This window comes from Gossypium hirsutum, chromosome A01 (genome assembly GCF_007990345.1).
Source record: "Gossypium hirsutum isolate 1008001.06 chromosome A01, Gossypium_hirsutum_v2.1, whole genome shotgun sequence".
Taxonomy (NCBI): domain Eukaryota; kingdom Viridiplantae; phylum Streptophyta; class Magnoliopsida; order Malvales; family Malvaceae; genus Gossypium; species Gossypium hirsutum.
In genome coordinates, this window is record NC_053424.1 from 17005392 (window position 1) to 17029470 (window position 24079).

Consider the following 24079-nt stretch of genomic DNA (forward strand, 5'->3'; position numbering starts at 1 on the left):
AAAAACAGTCAAAATAAGCTCCACTTGAAGAAAAGACTGTTTCGCTTCACATACGTCCCAAGTACCACAATGAATGATCACATCACCAAATTTAATCAGTTAGTCACTGATTTGCTGAATATGGATGAGACATTCAAAGATGAAGATTTGGCTTTGATGCTGTTGGGGTCACTTCCTGAGGAGTTTGAGTTCCTAGAAACTACTCTACTTCATGGCAGGAGTGATATATCTCTGAGCGAAGTCTGTGCGGCCTTATACAGTTATGAACAGAGAAAGAAGGACAAACAGAAAAACTCAATCAGAGATATAGAAGCTTTAGTAGTCCGAGGTCGTTCATACACTCAGAAGAAAACTCAAAAGGGGAGATCAAAGTCAAAGTCCAGACTCGGGACAGATGAATGTGCTTTTTGTCATGAGAAAGGCCACTGGAAGAAAAATTGTCCAAAGCTGAAGAATAAGGGAAAAGCTCTGTAGATGCTTGTGTTGCAAAGCATGATACTAGTGACTCTGAACTATCACTGGTTGCATCATCATCGTCGTTCCATTCAGATGAGTGGATATTGGATTCGGGTTGTACCTATCATATGTCCCCTAACCGGGAGTGGTTCTCTGATTTAGTAGAACTAAATGGAGGAGTTGTTTATATGGGCAATGACAATGCCTGTAGAACTGTTGGGATAGGTTCAATCCAATTAAAGAATCAAGATGGATCAACCAGAGTTCTGACTGATGTTCGGTACGTGCCCAGTTCGAAGAAAAATCTCATCTCATTGGGAGCCTTGGAATCCAATGGTTCAGTTGTTACTATGATAGATGGGATTTTGAAAGTGACATCTGGCGCACTTGTGATATTGAAGGGCATCAGGAAAAATAACTTGTATTACTACCAAGGTAGTACAGTTATTGGAGCAGTCGCTGCAGCTTCCGGCAACAAAGAATTGGACTCAATGCAGTTGTGGCATATGAAGTTGGGACATGCCAGCGAAAAATCCTTGCAAATTTTGGCAAAGCAAGGATTGTTGAAAGGTGCAAAGGCTTACAAATTAAAATTTTGCGAGCATTGTGTTCTGGGAAAGCAAAAGAGAGTGAAATTCGGTACTGCTATCGATAATACAAAAGGTATTTTGGAATATGTTCACTCAGATGTGTGGGGGCCTTCCAAGACACCTTCATTGGGAGGAAAACACTACTTTGTTACTTTTGTTGATGACTTTTCCAGAAGAGTTTGGGTGTATACCATGAGAACTAAGGATGAAGTGCTTAGAGTTTTTCTTAAGTGGAAAACTATGATCGAAAACCAGACTGGCAAGAAAATCAAGCGGCTTAGGACGGACAATGGAGGGGAATATAAAAGTGATCCGTTCTTCGATGTGTGCCAAGAGTATGGTATTGTTCGACACTTCACAGTTAGGGATACACCACAGCAGAATGGATTGGCAGAGCGTATGAATCGAACATTGCTGGAGAAAGTTTGATGTATGTTGTCCAATGCTGGGTTGGGCAAGCAATTTTGGGCTGAGGCTGTGACATACGCTGGCCATCTTGTTAATCGTTTGCCATCATCTGCATTAGAAAGAAAAACTCCTATGGAGGTATGGTCTGGAAAATCGGCTACAGATTATGATTCCTTACATGTGTTTGGAACCACTGCATATTACCATGTGAAGGAGTCAAAGTTAGATCCGAGGGCAAAGAAAGCTCTCTTTATGGGAATCACTTCTGGAGTGAAGGGATTTCGTCTTTGGTGCTTAAGCACAAAGAAAATGATCTGTAGCAGAGATGTTACCTTTGATGAATCTGCCACATTGAAAAAGGTAGCAGATAAAGATATTCAGACGAGCAATACTCCACAGCAGGTGGAGTGTACTCCAAAACAGGTGGAGTTTGAGCAGATGGGGATTTGCCCAGTTAATAAGTCTAATTCTCCAGCCACAATGGATGAATTAGAGGTTAAAGAGGTTCTGACCCAAGAACCACTAAGTACACCAGAACCAGTTGCAGTTGCAAGGCCACGGAGAGAAATTCGTAAACCTGCTCGATTTACTGATATGGTGGCCTACGCCCTTCCCGTTGTTGATGATATTCCTATCACTTATCAAGAAGCAATGCAAAGCTTAGAAAGTGATAAATGGAAAAGCGCCATGGATGAAGAAATGCAGTCTCTCCGGAAGAACAATACTTGGAAGTTGGCGCAATTACCGAAAGGTAAAAGGGCAATCGGATGCAAGTGGGTATTCGCAAAGAAAGATGGATCTCCTAGCAAGAAGGATATTCGCTACAAGGCAAGATTGGTAGCTAAAGGCTACGCTCAGAAGGAGGGAATTGACTATAATGATGTATTTTCCCCTGTTGTGAAGCATTCCTCCATTAGAATTTTGTTGGCCTTGGTAGCACAGTTGAATTTGGAGCTAGCTCAACTTGATGTTAAGACGGCTTTCTTGCATGGTGAGTTAGAAGAGGAGATCTATATGACTCAGCCCGAAGGATACACAGATGCTGGTGGTAGAAATTGGGTTTGTAAGCTGAACAAATCGCTATATGGATTGAAGCAATCCCCGAGGCAGTGGTACAAGCGATTTGATAGCTTTATGAGAAGGCAGAAGTACACAAGAAGCAAATATGACAATTGTGTGTATTTGCAGAAGCTGCATGACGGATCTTTCATTTATCTACTCTTGTATGTTGATGATATGTTAATCGCTTCGAAGAGCCAAAAAGAGATAGATAAGCTGAAGGCTCAGTTGAATTAAGAGTTCGAGATGAAAGATCTAGGTGAGGCCAAGAAGATTCTCGGCATGGAGATAAGTAGAGATAGACAGAGAGGCAAGCTTTGTTTGAATCAGAAGCAATATCTGAAAAAGGTATTACAATGTTTTGGTGTAAATGAAAACACAAAACATGTAAGTACCCCACTTGCTTCTCATTTGAAACTTAGTGCTCAATTATCTCCAAAAACTGAAGAAGAAAGAGAATATATGGCAAAAGTCCCATATGCTAATGCAGTTGGGAGTTTGATGTATGCGATGGTGTGTACGCGGCCTGACATTTCACAAGTTGTTGGAGTTGTGAGCAGGTATATGCATGATCCTGGAAAAGGACATTGCCAAGCTGTGAAATGGATTCTACGGTATCTTCGAAAAACCGTAGATGTTGGTTTAATTTTTGAACAGGATGAAGCACTTGGTCAGTTTGTAGTTGGATATGTTCATTCCGACTTTGCTGGTGATTTAGATAAACGTCGTTCAACTACGGGGTATCTGTTTACTCTTACGAAAGCCCCAGTGAGTTGAAAGTCTACCTTACAGTCTACAGTAGCTGTGTCTACTACAGAGGCAGAATATATGGCAGTTACAGAAGCTGTTAAGGAGGCTATTGGGCTTAATGGATTGTTGAAAGACTTAGGAGTTGTTCAAAGTCACATAAGTTTATATTGTGACAGTCAGAGCGCTATTCATTTAGCGAAAAATCAAGTCTATCATTGAAGAACCAAACATATCGACGTAAGATATCACTTTGTGCGGGAAGTCTTTGAAAAAGGAAAAATTCTACTTCAGAAGATTCCAACAGCAGATAATCCCGCAGATATGATGACCAAGGTGGTAACAACAATCAAGTTTAATCATTGTTTGAACTTGATTAACATCCTGAGAATTTGAGCACCTTCAGGTGTATGGCGCTCGAGAGTGCATTTGTAGGCACTACAAAAGATAGCTTTATCGAATTTGGGGAGTTGAAGGAAGTGTGTGAAGATGTGATTATCCTAATCAAATCTTCAAGGTGGAGATTGTTAACATTAATGGGAGACAACATTAATGGCAAACAATACAAAGTGGTGCAAGTTTAGCACCTTAAAGTTGACTTTGAAAAAGTGGCATGGGATAATTTTTTTTTGGTCCTTGAGATAATAGGCTATTTATTGTTTGGTCCTTAAACCTCAACTATAAATAGGCCTTCTCATTTCTCATTTCAATTCATCCCAACCAATCTTTCTCTCTTAGTTTTCTCTCTTCTCCCATTTGAGAATTCTTAAGGAATTCTATTTGTTTGTAATACTTTGGAGATAGTAAAGTTATCATCTGGTGTTAGTGCCCGAGGACGTAGGTATAATTTACCGAACCTCGTTAAATCTCTTGTGTTCTTTCTTGTCCTATTTTTCTTTCAATATTTGAGGGTATAATAGTAGTATTTAATTGTGTTATTAAATTACTATAGAAGGGATATTCTGTCTAAGGAAAGACTTGGTATTTAAGAGATCCATGTGATCCACCTCTCTTCCCTGGGATTGAACTTTGTGTGATTTTTTAGTACAATAATTTACACGCTTCCGACCCTATTGGAACAACAGGGGGTGCTTAGACGAAAACAAAGAAGCTTAGGTGGGGACAGTGCTTTCTCGCAAGAGTTGCGCGATTGACGTCCGATTTCCGATAGCTAATCTATAGAGTCGAGCGTCTGCCAGTGTTGGTGGTTGTTTGATTTTTCTTTTCCCTGTCCAAAATAAACGACAATTCTTAAAAGCCAAGTTTCAACCTTATGGTAGCATGTACCAAAGGGATGTTGAATCAGAAAATCGACTCGGGTTCGAGTCTTGAAAGAATAATTGAAAATTTTTTATTTAAGTAAGATTTGTTTAAAATATAATATGTGGTGTGGATATATTTTTTACTTTATACGTATGTACTAATCCTCTAATTGTCTAATAAAAAAAAAGAAAAAAAACAAAGCTAGATCATTTAAGGTTAAAATTGATGTATTAAAAGTATCCCATAGGGGGTTTAGGTCTTCACTCTAGTCCATCTTTTTTTGGGCTGCAACTTGTTGGAGGGGTAGGTTTTATACAAACTAGTTTTCCTACCCCACTAATTCAATTATATTAAAATTTTAATACGCAATTCCATTCCATGTGCCTCTAGTTTCTTTCATTTTGTTTTATTTATTTCTCAAGCATTTTCTACTATTTATTTTTGCTTTCAAGGGTAGTTTAATGAAAATATCATAATGAATAGTTTTAATTATTTGAAAACAAAGTTGAAAATTATTTTAAAATTTGAAACTTAATTATTTAAATATTAGATAACAAAATATCTTTAGTAAAATTTTAATTTTTAATGACTAATAATTTTATTTACTTAAATAAAAATTCTTTAGCATATGTTGGCTTAAATTTCAATATATATTTGCTTTTCAAAAAAGATATCTCTTAGATATGCTCTGTAATTTCATGCATTTTTCTTAATTTAATTTAAGACGATTTTTTAAAATTTAAGATTTCTTGGATTTTTTTATTTTAAAATTTTATATTATTATCATTTAGACGAAATAGGCATATAATTATTTTATATTGTACCTATTTCCTTGTAGTATAATATCATATTTATTTGTCAATTATATAAGATATCCACGTCAATGTTTACATCAGCAATTCTTGCTATGCAAGTATGTACTCGTTTCATAATATATCATATTATGATTTTAATAGATAATTATGATAAAAAAATATTTTATATTATTTGAGATTTTTGAGTTTTAAACGTAAAAGAAGTTAGAAATTTTAAAATATTATATTATAATTTTAACAAATAATTATGAATTTTAAACCTAAAATTACTCGGAATTTTGAACGTAAATCTAATTTGTTTCGTAATATTGTTCAAAAATAAATGTATGCATTGATTAAAAAATTAAACAATATGAGTTAAAATTTGAACGTAAACTAAAGTATATAAGATTTACAATGTTAAGATAATTAGGGATGATATAAAAATAAAATTAATCTGTCTATTTCAAACTAAAACTTATTTTCTTGACTTTTTTAAACTCAAAATTTAAAATCTTGATAATCTTTCTCAATTTTAAAGATGTCTAGATCCCATTCGAAATTGAGTCTCAAATGATGAAATCTTTTGAGTTTGTCAAATGAGATTTATAAAAAGTTAAAGCCAAACTCAAAATTGAGCCCGTACTCGTATCAAGTTTGAGTTGAAATAGATTAAGGCTTTAAAAAGGAGACTGATGAGGAAGTGAGCAATAGCGTGAAAGGCAAAATTAAATAAAAAAGATGAAAGAACGATGTAAAATGGGACTTGAGAAAGAGAATTCGATGAGTGAAAAAAATAGACATCAAAAGAAATTAGGAAAAATACGTGAAAACAGAAAATATGAGTGAAAAAAGACATGAATAAAATGGGGGAAAATCTACATGATAAATTAATTTTTTCAAAAAACTTATATAAAAAAACTACAATTACTAAGGAGAAGAAAAGGTAAGGGTCTGTTTGTTTGCCAGTAAAATGTTTTCCAGAAAATGATTTCTGGAAAATGATTTACTGAAAATATTTTCTGGTATTTGGATGAAGCTGTGTAAAATATTTTCTGTTGTTTGGCAGATTTCCTGAAAATATTTTCCGTAAAAGTTGCTTTTACATATATTAATAAATTTATATACATATTAATAAATTTTTATATTTTAAATTGTTTTTACATATATTGCAATGATTTATTTATAAATAAATAAATTAAATTAAATATATAATAATACTCAATTATTAAGCTACAATATTAACCTTCATAAATTGAAAACAACCAAAGTCAAATAAATTATTTGTAGTTGTGTTAAAAAATAAAAAACAAGGATTGAATAATTATAAATTAGCTTCCAAACCACAATTAATACTAGAAATTAATAATATTATCCAAATGCATAATTAGTAGTACACCACATAATAACAACATTGTCCAAGTGCATTACACCACATAAAAGTATTAATATCTTCAACCTTAAGAAAATTTTTGTGCTTTTTTGGTTAGATGATAGAACAGATGATTTCCACTCTTCATAACCAGCTTTCTCCATTTTCTTTGCTCGCTTGTAACTTGAAAGCTGCAAGAGGTTCAGGTTAGCCCTACAATATTTTGATGCACAAGAAAATAAACAAATGTTGTTTTCAAGAACAATATCACAAACTTCTGGTAGCTTTTAGTGCTGAGATTAAATCTCAAATGGTTCAAATTCTCTTAGAAATTATAACTACCTGCCTTACTAAGCATCAAAGACTTAGAATCACCAAGAAAGGCTATTGCAAGACCAATGAAAAACCCATGCAGAGCTTAGACATTAAAGATTTTAATCTCTTGAATGATATAATAGAAGCCTCATCATTGATTCAGATCATGAAACAATAATTTCATACAATTATTCCAAGCACTTATTCAGTACAACCAATTAAATAGACAGATTATGTTGCAGAAATTGTTACAAAAGCCAAAGCACAAGGATTCATATATAGAAAACAATGAATCCTACTTCATCCGACATTTACTAAACTAATATTACAGATGATGCAGTGTTACCTCTGGTCCTTCATCAGATAAATAACCACCATCATCAAATTTTCTTTTTTCAGGTAACACGTCTAGCAGTTCTGCAGACACATCAAAACAAAGTTTAGAGAAAATAAATTCCTTAGTATTGAAAGCCAATATATGGTACTAAAATTATACTGCAAATGATACCATCAAATGCTTACATACACATGGTTATATACAGCCAATTCTAGGGTATGTCCAAATGAACACCTACCTAGGTTTCCTTTCACTTCATTGGGATCTTTTTTCTCACTTGAGATCCCAAAAACATCATGACACAGATCTTTCATGGAGGTGGAGACCTGCATTGAAAGTTCCAAGCAAATGTTCAGCGCATTAAACATTTATAAGTTAACATTAAAAGGATTACATTTAGTGTAACGCCCCCTTACCCGAGACCGTTGCCGGAGTCGAGCACGAGGCATTACTAAACTTATTTGAGCACTTAAACAAATTCGGACAAGTTGTCCAACTGCGTCATAGTTGCTTAAAAATTCATATCTCGAGTTCCGAAACTCGAAATCAAATTTTGTAAATTTTTCCTTAAACTAGACTCATATATATATCTACTAATTTTTTTCTAGAATTTTTTGGTTAGGCCAATTAGTACAGTTTATTAGTTAAAGTCTCCCCTGTTTTAGGGTTTGACTGCTCTGACCTCTGTGTATTACGAATCAGATATCTCCCTGTACAGAGTTTAAATGACTATGTCGTTTGTTTCTAATAAAACTAGACTCAATAAGGAATCTGTACATATAAAGCATGACTTCTAATTATCTTTTTACAATTTATGGTGAATTTCCAAAGTCAGAACAGGGGATCCAGAAATCGCTCTGTCCCTGTTTCACAAAAATTTAAACTTCTCATAAAATATAACTCATATACCTGTTTTGTTCCATCCATATGAAAATAGACTCATAATTATTCAATTCCATATTTTATTCATCATATAATTGTATCTCTACTATTTTTAATGATTTTTCAAACTCACGTCACTGCTGCTGTCTGAATCTATTTTATGGTAAATTTTGCTTATTTCATGGTTTCCATGGATTAGCTAGCAATTTAGCATACATAACACCAAATATGATCATGATTAGCCATTCCAATGGCTAATCATTACCAAGCATTTCCATACCACTCATTATCCATATCATAAGACCATATATACAAAATGGTTATAATGCTATACATGCCATACTCAAAATATACAAGCCATTATGCCAAAATGGTATACGGATAGAGTGAGTGGGCCTCCGACCGTTCCCGATTTCCGAGCTGGCTTGTTAAAACTACAAGGAATGAAAAGGAGGGAGTAAGCATAAATGCTTAGTAAGTCCATATGAAATTAATAAGCAATTACCAACATGCTTTTAAGATAAAACACCACAATTGTACAATTATACATACTCAGCTTAAACTATTTTATCGAGATACATTTACTAAATAATTGATTTTTGGAGCTACGAAACTCCAAATTAAGTTCCGTTAATTTTAATTGAAACTAGATTCATATACCTTTCTCCCATAAAATTTTCAGAATTTTTGGTTTAGCCATTTAGTACAGTTTATTCATTAAAGTTTCCCCTGTTTCGCTATCCAACAGTTCTGATCTCTCTTCACTAAAAATTATTTATCTCATAATTCGAGACTTGGATGATGTTCCCGTCTATCCCTCTTGAAAATAGACTCGATAAGGATTTTAAATATATAAATTAAAACTCATAATTATTTTTTTACAATTTCTAATGATTTTATAAAATTAGAATAGGGGATCTCGAAGTCATTCAAACTCTGTCTCACAACAATTTAAATATCTTATAACATAAAATCCAATTGCATGCACCTTTTCCTCTATATGAAACTAGACTCATCAGGCTTTAATCTCATATTTTTATTCAGCCCTTAACTCAATTTCCACAATTTATGGTGAATTTCAAAAGTTACACTACTGCAGTAACCCAAAACTGCCAAGGCTATATTTATTCATTCACCACTATTATTCACTAAATCCATACAATATCATTTCATCCTTCATGGTAAGAACACATAATTATGCTTCATAAGCATAGATCCATAATCTCAATGTCATCAAGTATCAAGAACTTATTCCAAATCGTGTCATTTTCATAGTATTCACCAATTCTTAATCTTTTCGGGCCATTTTACATTTTCGTTCATAATCAAATTAGGGAACGATTACGGAATTGAGTACCTCATTATCACAATGCCATAGTAAAACTATGGTCTTGCACATAGTCACATATCACATACCGAGGCCATAACCCAGCCATGGTCTTACACGGATCACATATCACACTGATGTCATATCCCAAATATGGTCTTATACAGTAGCACATATCACACCGATGCCATATCCCGGATATGGTCTTATACGGAAGCACATATCACATTTGTCCGAAGCCATAGCCCAGCTATGGTCTTATACGGAAATCACATTTCACATGCTGTCATGGTCCAACCATGGTCTTTTCCGTCAATTCGTCTTAGCCACTGAATGAAAGTACTCAAGTCCGTTGTTCCATTTAATTTGTACTTTTATTCAAATATCATTTTACAATTATCACAGTTTAATGACATTTTATATGCAATAATATACTATATCATTCATGAAATTTTCATTTCAAAACATTAAACTACACATTGCATTATTAAAAATCATATGAACTTACCTCGATATAAAATATTAGCAATCGAGCTTATTCCTCGTAAACTTTATTTTTCCCTCGATCACGACTTGAATCTCGTTTCTCTTGATCTATAATATAAATTATTTCTACTCATTAGCATTTATTTGATTTCTATTTCACTTCACAATTTATGCTGTTCAAATTTCAAAATTGCACTTTTACCCCAAAATTTACAATTTTTACAATTTAGCTCCTGCTCAATTCACCCATCAATTGAACTAATTTTTTTTCTCAATTAACACTTTTATTTTATCATTATAAACTAATTCACAACCTTTGATATTCTGAATTTCAACACCAACATCTAATTCACAACTTTTTCACAATTAGGTCCTAAATACCATTTTCTATCAAAATGACTTAATAAAACAACCTTAATATGAAATTAGAACTTAAATTTCATAATAATTCATCATATACTACCCTTACTCATCCAGGGTAACTTCCAATTTCACCCACCAAATCAAAAACTAATGAATTAGATGATTGGACCTAATTGCAAAAGTCTTAAAAATACAAAAAATATAAGAAAAGGGCAAGAAATAGACTCACATGCAGTGAAATTGTGCAAAACCAACTTAAAAGCTCTCTCCCATGGCTGTCTGGCCGAAATTATGAGAAGAATGGCCTAGAAATCTCTTTCAATTTCAATTTATTTGTTTAATTTTGTAAAATTTACCATTTTACCCTTAGCTCACCTGATTCCAGATTTTTTTTCTTGCTTATGCCGCCTCATCCATTCCCTTTTGGCTAATTTTCCTTTTAAGTCCTCCCTCATTTAACACTTGAGCTATTTAATCATTTTATCATGTTTTGTACCTTTTTCAATTTAGTCATTTTTAATTAATTGACTATCCAAACGTTAAAATTTTCTAACGAAACTTTAATACTAACTTATTTACACTCCATAAATATTTTAAAAATATTTATGGCTCGAATTAAGCATTCGAGGTCTTGATACCTCGTTTTAGACCCAATTTACTTATTAAATTCTTTTCTCTCTCTCTCTTTTTTAACACAAAATTCACTAATTCAAAATTCTTCTAAATTCACACTTAACTCATAATTATTAATTTATTAAATTTTCAAACATACTTGTCGGATTTAGTGATCTCAAATCACTGTTCCGATATCACTGAAATTTGGGTCGTTACATTTAGGGAAGTAAAATAAAACAACATGTTACTTACACAAGAAAACTCAGATTTAGAGGTGCTACAAACTTCAATCAACCTAACCTTGTCAATCTTAAGCTGTGAAGTAGATAATTTTTGTCAAAAACAGGCAAATAGAGGAATAAAAACATTTAATAGGATGAATTAAGTGCACATTACCTTGTGTTTTTTAGCGCATAAGTAAAATGCCACAGCAGTAAACACTGACCTGGTGAAGTCTGCACTAGCCTGCCTGGAAGAAGGCAGTGATGCCAAAAATCGATCCTTGTAACTGACATAAACATAAATTAAGTAACTCAAACAATTCAAAGGATGGTAAAGGAAAAGCATAAGATAACATAACATCTAAATATCAAATGAAGAGTCATCGATTATAACAATCCTAGCAATTAAAGATCATCTATTGGGACTTACCCATTCAGGCATTTTCCAAACACATAAATGATATGGAAACGTAATCAGATAAACAAAAATAATATATGAAATGCAAAAGGATCTTACAGAGATAAGCCCTTCTTCACAAAAGGTATGAGCCTAACACATCCAAATTGAATCCCCAATTCCCTAATATCCAGCTTTGTTCTGAAGCACCATTTTTTCCCAAGTTAGTGAAAATCTGAGTATAAAATAATAACAGGAAGAGGAAAATGCCTGCGAAAGAGAGAGAGAGATTGCATGAGAAAGAGAGAAAGAGAGGGAAAAAGGAAATGAAATACCAGTAGCAAGAGAACGGAAATTGAACAGCAGCAAGAGAAGGGGCCTTACCTGGATGAAGGAGAAGCACGGGAAAATGTCTTACAGAAATTGAAACGGTAAGACATTTTCCCAAAATGTAAGGGATTTTACGCGTGATTAGCAAATGTTTTCCAAATAGAAAAGGTTTTCAGGCTACCAAACACTGGAAAATGAGGAAAATATTTTCCGAAAAATAAAATACAACCAAACAAACACACCCTAAGTTTCTTTCTAGTTGATTTATATCGAATCTATACCGACAGGCACCTATAATCCGCCAGTAAAAAGATAATTTTTACACAAAGATTTTAAAAAAATCGTCAATATATCTCATTCTACTGTGACTGACTACATGTCCATCAATATAGTTTAGCCTAATACTGACGATTTATTTGTTCCATCAGTAAGACAAGCCTACATTGATGGATTTTGTCGATCAATATAGGCTTTTATTAGTATATGGATTTTTTTTTGTAATAGGTGATGCATTCTCTTAGGGGAGGTGTTCTTTTTTTTTGTAATAGGATGAACCTCTTTGACATTTTTTTCCCAAAATAGGGAAGAAGTTTTGACTGTGATGAGTTGTTGATGATGATTGATGATGTTGCTTATTCGATCATGATGTTGATCTTTGTCGGAAGATATTTTCTTATGTTATATTCGAACTCCCTAATTGATAATTTGATTTGATGCATGTTGGAAGGGGAAGTTTTAGAACGATGCTATGAGTTAAAGAGTTGGTCATTTTTTGGTTGATAGTTGCTTTCTAATAATTTGCTGAAATGTTTAGCCAAAATGTCAAATTGGAAGATTGCTAGTACTTTAACTGTCTATGTTTTGGGTGTTACATGCCATATTCAAACACCACTTGGGACATCAAATTGGGATAGTTAAAATGCAACGAGTTTCAATTGGCATTTGTGACTTGTATGTGTTTGTTACGGTTCGAATCAACAAATGATTATTGATTCATTCTACATATGAATTTATTTATGTTGGGAGTGTTATTTTTATCCCTTGGTTAAATTTGAAGCGAGATGGAATATTTTTAAATGGGTTGCAACCTTACTCTTATCCATTAAGGTTGAAAGATCCATACTCGATGGTTTAGAATATTTGTCTTATAATTAAAATTATTAAATATGTAATTGTTTAATTATAGTATAATGCTTATGATGAATAGTATGGTTGTGTATGTCAAAGTATGCAATTCATTTTTATGTGGGTATGTACTCTAGTCTAGATAAACTCCGTTTATGTGTATTTGTTGGTTAGAATTAAGCCTCTCTAATTTGTAATGCTATTAATAAATTAAATAATAGGAACTTCATTATAGGATTGTTTGTTAATAAGAGAAATAAATTTAACAAGCTTCCTCTTAGTTATCGAAAATGTAATGAGAGATGAATTGCTAGGAGTGATGGCGGTAATTATGAATTTTTTTAAAGAATATTGAAGTAGCTATGAGTGATGGCGGTAATTATGAAGTTTTTTAAAGAATATTGAAGTAATCTTTGCATCAATCATTGAACACATGAATCAAACTTGAGAATTTGCTTTTTCTACTAGATTTTCATTATATTAGTTTCTTAAATTTTATTTTTAATACTTCTTTTGGTTTTAATTTCAAAACCACTTTTTTATTTCATTTTATTTTGTTTCAACGAAGAATAAATTTTTATCCATCCCTATAGATACAACTCTACTCACTACTATTAGTAAGTTTATTTTTAAATTAGTCATATTAAAACTAATATGCTCATTTATTTATGGGTTATCTCTATGGGCTTTTTTAACATCAATAATACAAAAAAAAATGAAATGCGGTGGAAAGCAAATTATTTATAAGAATAGAATGTTTTGAATAGTAAAATACAGCGTTGTCATGTTGTCAGGCAATACCACCCCAAAAAGTACACCTATCATTACTAAATGATTTTAGCTAAAAAAATATTTTTTTAATTTGGCGTCTCCACCCTAATTGGCGACATTGAAAATTTTAATTTCCCCTTATATTTTCTTTCTTGACTATATAATATGATATAAAAATGTCGATGTCACTGTATAGGGTGATGACACCACTTTCTAACCCTCTTCCCTGTACGCTTATATAGGAAACAAACAAATAAAATTTGAATGGTGTCACCTTGTCGGCGACACTGAATTAGCATTTAATGCTTGCTTCCCATCCAAAAAAAAGACAAAACTTTAGTTGTTTGGGATTGCTAGAATTGAGTGACCCGAATCTTTATTTAAATAAAATATAGAGGTAAAATAAAACAAAAGTAAAATCCATATAGAACAACACTTCTTTTATTTTATTTTAGAATAAGATTTTTTAAACCTTATTAAACTCCATCTATTTGATATTTGATTAGAATAAGGTGTTTCAATATTACTACACTCCTATTAGAATATGATTTTACAAGCCTATAAATAGACATAGTCTATTCCTCTTGTAATCATTCGAATTCGACATAGTGAATTTTCTTCTCCTCTGACCGTGATTTTTTCCTAAAAGGATTTCTGCCTAAAAATAAGTATGTTCTTTATTTTTATTTCTCTTTTATTTGTGATATATTGTTATTACCGATGTTCTATTTTTACAAATTGGTATCAGCGCTTCCGGGTTGTTCATCTCAATCACTGCAATGGCATCTTTGAAGTTTGAAATTTTATTGCTGGATCGTAACACCAGATTCGCGTTGTGGCAGATAAAGATGCAGGCAGTTCTTATACAGATAGACTTAGAGGAAGCCCTACTAGGGGTAGATAAGATGCCTTCGACATTGACGGAGGAAGAGAAGAAGATCAATTATCGAAATGCGTTAACACAGTTACATCTTCATTTGTCTAACGAAAATTTATAGGACTTGATGAAGGAGAAGACCACCGATGGATTATGGAAGAGGTTGAAATAAATATGTATGTCAAAAACTCTAACCAGCAAGTTGCATATGAAGCAACATCTTTATGCTCATCGTTTGGAAGAAGGTGCATCTGTGTATGAACACTTAATAGTTTTTAAAGAAATTCTCTCAAACTTGGAGGCCATAGAGGTTCAATATGATAAGGAAGATCTAGGGTTGATTATATTTTGTTTGTTGCCCTCGTCTTGTTCAATTTTTAGAGACACGATTCTATATAGCTGCGAGTCTCTCACAGTTGATGAAGTTTATGATTCTTTGACCTCGTATGATAATATGAAACATCTTTTGGTTAAAACCGACTCTTAGAGTGAGGGTCTCATTGTTCGTGAGAGACAAGATCGATCAGAATGGTGATGATGATCATGGAAGGACACAGGAACAGAATCCTCACGATAAATCTAATGGTAGATCAAAGTCTTCAAACAGCGGTAAAACTTATAACTTCTGCAAGAAGAAAGGGCATATTAAATCTGAGTGCTATAAGCTACAGAACAAGATCAAAAGGGAGGTTGCGAATAAAAAAAGAAAACAACTAGAAAATTCTGATTAAGCTGATGTTGTAGAAGACTACATCGATGGTGAATTTCTAGTCGTTTCTATTAACAATTCTAAAGTGAGTAATGAGTGGATCCTTGATTGGGTTGCACCTTCCACATGAGTCCCAATCTGGATTGGTTTACAACTTACGAAATAGTTTCTGAAGGTGTTATTTTGATGGGAAATAATGCTTCGCGTAAAATTACAGGTGTTGGAATAATTAAAGTTAAGATGTTTGATGGAGTTGTCAGAGCATTTAGTAACATATGACATGTTTCAGGATTGAAGAGAAATTTAATTTCTTTAAGTACTTTTGATTCAAAAGGGTACAAATACACAACTGAAAGTGGGGTTTTGAAGATTTCCAAATGTTCCCTTGTTGTGATAAAAGGACAGAGAAATACTGCCAAGTTATATGTTCTGCAGGGTTCTACTGTTACTAGTGATGCAACTGTCGCTTCCTCTTCCTTATCAGATGATGGTATTACTAAACTTTGGCATATGCGCCTAGGGTGTATGAGTGAGAATGGCATGACAGATTTGAGCAAAAGAGGACTTTTTAATGGGTAAGGAATTTGCAAACTGAAGTTCTGTAAGCACTGCATTTTTTGGAAGCAAAAGAGAGTTCGATTCATCAGAGGAATCCATAACATAAAGGGAACGTTAGAGTATATTCATTTTGATCTATGGAGGCCATCCAAAGTGCCTTCGAGAGGTGGAGCTAATTTATATGCTAACTTTTATTGATGATTTTTCCAGAAAAGTTTAGGCGTTCTTCCTGAAGCAGAAAAGCGATGTGTTTTCCACATTTAATTCTTGGAAAACTATAATTGAAAAATAGAAGGGAAAACAAATAAAATACCTTCGCACAGACAATGACTTAGGGTTCTGTTTTGATGAGTTTAATAATTATGCAAGTCAGAAGGGATCGTGAGACACTTGACAGTTCGTTATACTCTACAGCAAAACGATGTTACAGAACAAATAAACAGAATGATCATGGAGAAGGTTTAATGTGTGTTGTCAAATGCCAACTTACAAAAGTAATTTTGGGCTGAAGCAGCATCTACTGCATATTTTTTGATTAACAGATCTCCAGCTATTGCCATTGAGAAAAAGACTCCACAAGAGGTATGGTCTGAAAATCTTGTTGACTATTCTGATTTAAAAATCTTTGGGTGTCTTGCGTATGCTCATGTTGATAATGGAAAATTGGAACCGAGATCCATTAAATGTATTTTTCTTGGTTATAAAACTGGTGTAAAAGGGTATAAGTTATGGTGTCTTGAAAATAGAAAAGTTGTGATTAGTAAAGATGTTATTTTTTATGAAACTGTTATGCTACCTAACTTATCTCTTAAAGATTCTTCTAATAAAGAAAATCAAAAGCATGTGGAGCATCAGATTAATCCAAAATCTACAACAGAGTTGACTCCTCAAGCTAGTACAAAAATTCAAAATAGAGTTGCTTCTTTACCACAATACTCTATCGCCCAAAAAAAAATTAGAAGAGAAATTAAACCTCCAAAGAAATATGTTGAGATTAATATAGTTTCTTATGCTTTAAATTGGCTGAAGATATAGATGCAAACCAAGAGCCATCTAATTATTCTGAGGCGATTAGCTGTGAAGACTCAGAAAAGTGGATGTTTGCTATGCAAGAGGAGATGGAATCACTCCACAAAAATAGAACATGGGATCTTGTGAAACTTCCTAAAGATAAAATGGCTATTCATTGTAAATGAGTGTTTAAAAAGAAAAGAGGAACTCCAAGAGTTGAAGAACCTAGATATAAAGTAAGGTAAAGGGTTACAGTCAAATTCCAGGAGTAGACTTCACAGATGTGTTCTCTCCAATTGTAAAGCATAGTTTGATTCGAGTTTTGCTTGGTATTGCGGCCATGCATGATTTGGAGCTTGAGCAGTTAGATGTAAAAACTGCATTTTTGCATGGAGAACTTGAGGAGGATATTTATATGCAACAACCAGAGGGTTAGAAAATGAGGGCTATGTTTGCTTGCTGAAAAAGTCCCTTTACAGTTTGAAACAGTCTCCAAGGCAGTGATACAAAAAGGTTTGATTCCTTTATGACTTCTCATGATTTCAAAAGAAGTAGATTTGACAGTTGTGTTTACTTTAAGAAAAATAGTGATGGTTCTTTTTTGTATCTACTCCTTTATGTTGATGACATGTTGATAACAGTGAAAGATAAAAGGAGAAATAAGAAAGGTTAAAGCCCAACTAAGTGAAGAATTTGAGATGAAAGATTTGAGACCAGTAAAGAAGATACTTGGTATGGATATTCTCAGAGATAGAAAAGCAAGTAAATTGTACTTAAGTCAGTACATTGAGAAAGTTCTTTTTAAGTTCAATATGCAGAGTGCTAAGCCTATTAGTACTCCTTTAACAACCCATTTTAGAATTTCATCGGCTTTGTCTCCACAATTAGATGATGAGATTGAGTACATGTCACATGTTCCATACTCTAGTGCAGTGGGATCTCTCATGTATGCTATGGTTTTTTCACGTCCAAATTTATCATATGCAGTTAGTGGAGTTAGCAGATACATGGTGAATCTCGGTAAAGAACATTGGGAAGCAGTTCAGTGGATTTTAAGATACTTACGAGATACTACTAATGTTTGTTTATAGTTTGGAAGAATTAGAGATGAAGTCATTGGGTATGTTGATGCTGATTTTGCTAGAGATCTTGAAAGAAGAAGATCTCTCATAGGTTATGTCTTTACAATCGGAGGTTGTACAATCAGTTGGAAAGCCACTTTGTAAACTACAGTCACTTTGTCTACTATTGAAGCTGAGTACATGGCGATTATTGAGGCTTGTAAAGAAGCCATTTGGTTGAAGGGACTCTTTAGTGAACTCAATGAAGACCTTTAAATCTGTACAGTATTTTGTGACAGTCAAAGTGCCATCTTCCTTACAAAAGATCAAATGTTTCATGAGAGAACAAAATATATTGATGTTCGATATTATTTTGTTCATAATATTATTGCTAGTGGTGATATTGTTGTGAGTAAAATTAGTACTCATGAAAATTCTACAGATATGATAACTAAGTCACTTCCTATAACCAAGTTTGAGCATTGTTTAGACTTGGTTGGTATTCATTATTGAAGTTAAACCCTTAAGGTGTTTTATGGAAGAGGTGGTGAACTTATTCGTTAAGAGTTCGCGATGAAGAATTTGTTCATTGAGAATTCGTGTCAAGGTGGAGATTGTTAGAATTGAGTGACCCGAATCCTTATTTTAAAAAAATATAGTGGTAAAATAAAATAAAGGTAAAATCCATATAGAACTACACTTCTTTTATTTTATTTTAGAATAATTTTTTTTAACCTAAACTCCATCTATTTGATATTGATTAGAATAAGGTGTTTCAATCTTACTACACTCCTATTAGAATATGATTTTACAAGCCTATAAATAGACATAGGCTACTCCTCTTGTAATCATTTGAATTCAACATAGTGAATTTTCTTTTCCTCTGCCCGTGGTTTTTTCCTAAAAGGTTTCTACGTAAAAATCTGTATGTTCTTTATTTTTATTTCTCTTTTCTTTGCAATATATTTTCATTACCGACATTTTATTTTTACAGGGATTTTTGAAACAGGCCAAGAGAGAAAAAAAAATTAAGTTGTTAAAACTAACCTGGGAAAATCTTAGGTTCTAAAAAATTGCAAAAGTCTTAAATTTGGGTCCCTACAGGTATTAGATATCAATATTGAATATCAAGAATAATTTTTTTCATCTTAGAAATCAAGTTTGAGTTGAAAAGATTATTGTTTCATTTTATTTTACTATTATGTATAGTTATGTTACTATATGGTGATAATAATTTCTAATATGACATGCAATTTATATTAGTTGATATACAATTTTTTATTACTTTAATTGTAATATCTCGATTTTGGGCCTAGTCGAAACAGTGGTTTCGGGGCTACAAATCCGATGAAGAAAATTTTTATTTTATTATATTTTTATGGTTTACGATTTTACGGAATAATTTTGTGAAAATATCGTTCAAAAATTTTGACGCTCGGGCACTCAATTTAGTCAAAAGGACTAAATTATAAAAGTTGCAAAATGTGTATTCTAGTTTACAAAAGTACTAAGTACATGTTAGAGTGAGAATTTGATAGTGCTATAGAAGGGAAAAATGATCAACATATCATAAAACATAAGAAAATAGGATGAAGTTTAATTTTCGAGATTTGAGGCAAAAGTGTAAATATGTGAAAGTTTAGGGGCAAAATTGTAATTTTTTAAAAATATGATTTTGGGTTGATTTTAATAATATGAGTCTTAATTAGGCTATATTTGAAATGATAGGGCAAGGAAAATCGAAATTCGGGCTAAAATCGGCAAAAGACCAAGTTGTGGACAAAATGGTAAAAATGACTATTTTCGCATACGAGGTAAGTTCATGAGTAAATGAGGTAACATAATTGTTGTTTTAAGCAATTTAATGTTGTTTATATGATATGATGCTTATTATCATGAAATGTTATGTTTTGTGGTTACTGTTGAATAATATGTAATTATGTGAATTACTTGATGAGTATGAACTATCATCGAAGTATCGATTTCGATTTCGTGGAAGATGGAAAAGGAGTATGATCGAGGAAAATACCATTTGAACATTCGGAATAGATTAGGATACAAGTGACATGTCACTAGGAAATTGAGATCCGAACTCGTTGAGTTGCGTTTCGAGTTCATGAGAATTATGAGGCATCCGAACTCGTTGAGTTGCGTTTAGAGTTCACTTATGGATGCAAGCATCCAAACTCGTTGAGCTGTGTTCCGAGTTTATTATGGATGCAAACACCCGAGCTCGTTGAGTTGCGTTTCGAGTTCATTATGGGTGAGATTATGGTAGCTTGATTTCGTGTATCCGAATTATATTCCGATGTGTTCAACGGGTAAAGTTCTAGTGAAATGGAGGAGTTCTCGAGATGAAAGTGACTAGTTGGTAAGTGTTGTTGAATGGATAATTTATACAAGTATGTACTTAACCCTCAGGTTGAGACTTCAATATAACAATAATATGGTAAGATCATGAATGAGAAATATGATATGAATGCTTTGGTGATATTATGCAAATGTCGACTTCGTATTATTGCATGGTTATGTTACTTGGTATTTACATGTGAACTTACTAAGCATTTATGCTTACTCCCTCTCTTCCATTCCTTGTAGTTTTGACAAGCCGGCTTGGAGATCAGGACAGTCGGAGGCACGCTCACACTATCAACAGACCATCTCGGTATAGTGGCTTGCATATTTTGGGAATATGGCATGTATAGCGTTATAATCCTTTTGTGTATATAATCTTATGATATGGTGAATAAGTGATGCGGAAATACTTGTTGATAATTAGCTATTGGAATGGCTAATCAAAATTTATATTTAGGGTTATGTATGCTTAATGTATTACCTAATTCATGGAAAACCATAAAATGGTGAAATTGGCTATAAAATAGTGTCATACAGCAGCAGTGACGTGAATTTGAAAAATCACTAAACATAGTAGAAATAGAATTAGATGATGATTAAAATATTTAATTTAAGATTAATGAATCTATTTTCATGTGGAAGAAACAAAATAAGTAAAAGAGTTGTATTTTATTAGATATTTACGTTTTGATGAAACAGGGTCAGAGCAATTTCTAGATTCCCTATTATTAATTTATAAATTCACCATAAATTGTGTAAAAATAATTAGGACTCAAACTTTATATGTATGGATTTATTATTGAGTTTATTTTTAAGTGAAATAAACGGAATAGTCATTGGATTTCTGTACAGGAAGAAATTTGATTTGTAGTGCACAGGGGTCAGAGTAGCCAAACCCTGAAACAGGGGAGACTTTAACTAATAAACTGTACTAATTTGCCCAACCAAAAATTCTAGAAAACAATTAGTAAGTAGATATATGAGTCTAGTTTCAGGGAAAATTTACGGAATTGGATTTCAAGTTTTTTAACTCGAGATATGATTTTTTTAGCGACTGTGATGCAGATGGATAGTTTACTGCGAGAATTGTTTGAATTTGTTTAAATGCTAAAATAAGTTTAGTAATGTCTCATGCTCGACTCCGGCGACGGTCTCGAGTAAGGGGGCGTTACATTAATATGGTAATAAATTGTTTTAATAGCAACTAATATATATTCATTTTAATTTATTTTTCAAGTTTAGTGCAGAAGATGAATAACAAACTCTTCTTATACATCTATTTCGATAGGGTAAGTTATCATACAAAAGTTGGTTGTATATTTGAATCACATCATCTAATAGGAATATGAGGTTTAACAAGATAGTCAAACTTGATGAAATCAAAGAAAAGATTGGTGCGAAAATTGCTTGACATTATGGGAGGAGGTTGTCCAAAATATTCTACAAATTTTCTGTTTCATCAAATCCGTGCAAATATAGAGAGATGCAACTTGTAGAGGATGATGATGTGGATACTATGATCACACTATATTGCTTGACTAGTAATGTTGAACCAATTGAATTATTTGCTAAGTTGGCAAATGTTGAGTCGATACAAAATGTCACTCCATTAAATAAAAAATATCGAGTTCATGACCAATATATAGAGTGTAACACCCCTCTTCCGTCTCCGTTGCCGAAATCAGATTATAGGATGCTACAACAATTAACAAAATAAGAACATGCAACTTTAAATAATAAAAAATTCTTTAAAACAAACAATCATTATGTTATAGGCCAATTTTGGGTCATTCATTACAAACCAAACCCAAATACTACTAACCTAACTACCCATTCAGCCTATTAAACCAAGGTCCGAATACAATACTCTAAACCCATCTACAAATTGAATTCAATACCCATTACAAAACACACCCTCAGCCCAATTAAACCTACCCAACTAACCCTAGCCCAAACTTAAGAGGCCCAATCTCTGACCCAACTTTAGATTTAGGGTTTTAAAGAACTGAAACCCTAAATCACCTCAGCGCCGCAACCACCCCTGACACCAGCCACCTACCCTTCAGCCACTTGCCTCTGCCACCTACTCTAGGGTCACCTCCACCATCCCTCTGCACCTGCAAGAAATCAAAAAGAAGACAGGACAGAAATAATAGAAAATAAATGTAAAAAAGGGGTTATAAAACCCGAATCAAAATATTGTAAAAAGGAGGAGGAGAAACTTTTCAATTCTTTGAAAAACAATTGATATACAAATACTACAATCTTAACACAGAGGACAGTCTTTCAAACACCACCAACATCAGAGAATCAGGAAACCAAAAATCGAAATAAAAAGAACCAAGGTGATTTCTATTTTTTTATTTTCGAATCGACTTACGTTCTTTTTTTTTCTTTTCCATCACAAATAATACTAAAACATATAAAAATATAAAACAAATATTTTAAAAAAATAAAAAAATAAAAAATTTACCTTTTCGGCCACCGTGTATGGTGCCCGGCGCCGGCGCCGGCGAAGGTCGGTGACGGACAGGTGACCGGCCCCCCTTGGCCGGAATCCCTTCCCTCCCCCTCTCCCTCTTCTCTCCCCATTTTTTATCCTTTCCCCGTTTCAAATGAAATTTAAATTTTTTTTTGGCTTTTATAGGGACCAAAACGCACCGTTTTGGTCCCCCCCATTAAACGAAAAACGACGTCGTTTTGGCCCCGGGTTGGGTCGACCCGACCCGCTCCAGATAAGATCCACATGTCTTTTAAGGGAGGGGCTATTTGCGCAATCAGTTCTTCCGCATTTTTTATGTTTCAAATCAGGTTTATATTTATTTACAAATTGGCCCTATTAATTGTTGTGCTTTGCAATTTGGTCCCCATGCATGCGCTGCGTTTTGATAACTAGTAATATTGCGCTCTTGGTCCCTCTAAGTCACGTGCGTGTTACAATTTGGCCCTGTGCCCCATTTTATTTCTAATTTCACCCCAAAATTATGTTTTATGTTCGATTTAGTCCTTTTGTTAGTTTACTGCTTTATTTTCAATTTACTTGTTTTCATTTTCTGTTATGTATTAATTATAATATTTATATTTATTATATTTATTGTATTTATTACATGTCTTAGTGTATAATCTTTTCTATATGTATGCGTATGTAATATACTTATGTATTATATTATATATATATTTTAATATATTATATGTATTTTAATATTATGTTATATATATTATATACATATATTTTCAATATTATTAATTATATTTTCTTATAATCTTCCATGTATATATTTTTATATCATATATATGTTCCTAAATACTATGTTATATATATTTTAATACCATGTTAGTATTATTTTTGTACTATCTTATGTGTACATCTTAAATACTATATTATGCATGTATTTTAAACACCTTATTTTTATGTATGTCGTGTACATTTTCTCACATTTTACCACATACGTATATACATTTATTGCATTATGTACATGTTATTATATCTATTTCACCCTATTATATTTATTATTAATATTGGTTGATTTTATTATACCGGTATATATATACCTTCTATATAGTATTATTTTCATATATTCTTATAGTTATTACTATACCTATTATGTTATTCTAATGATATTATGTATTCATTTTAAAATATATATATG

General features: G+C 32.9%; 1 protein-coding gene across 1 annotated transcript; it reads right to left on the minus strand.

The window, feature by feature from the left end:
* Nucleotides 1-4929: 4929 nt before the first annotated feature.
* LOC107917326 (origin of replication complex subunit 6-like) lies at nucleotides 4930-23021 on the minus strand. Its single transcript, XM_041082259.1, has 10 exons — nucleotides 22968-23021; nucleotides 22489-22546; nucleotides 11968-12016; nucleotides 11753-11854; nucleotides 11411-11522; nucleotides 11267-11329; nucleotides 7580-7667; nucleotides 7351-7421; nucleotides 6794-6880; nucleotides 4930-4971 (listed from the first exon to the last, which is right to left on the minus strand). The coding sequence occupies exons 1-10, from the start codon at nucleotides 23019-23021 to the stop codon at nucleotides 4930-4932; spliced, it is 726 nt and encodes a 241-aa protein (XP_040938193.1).
* Nucleotides 23022-24079: the final 1058 nt, after the last annotated feature.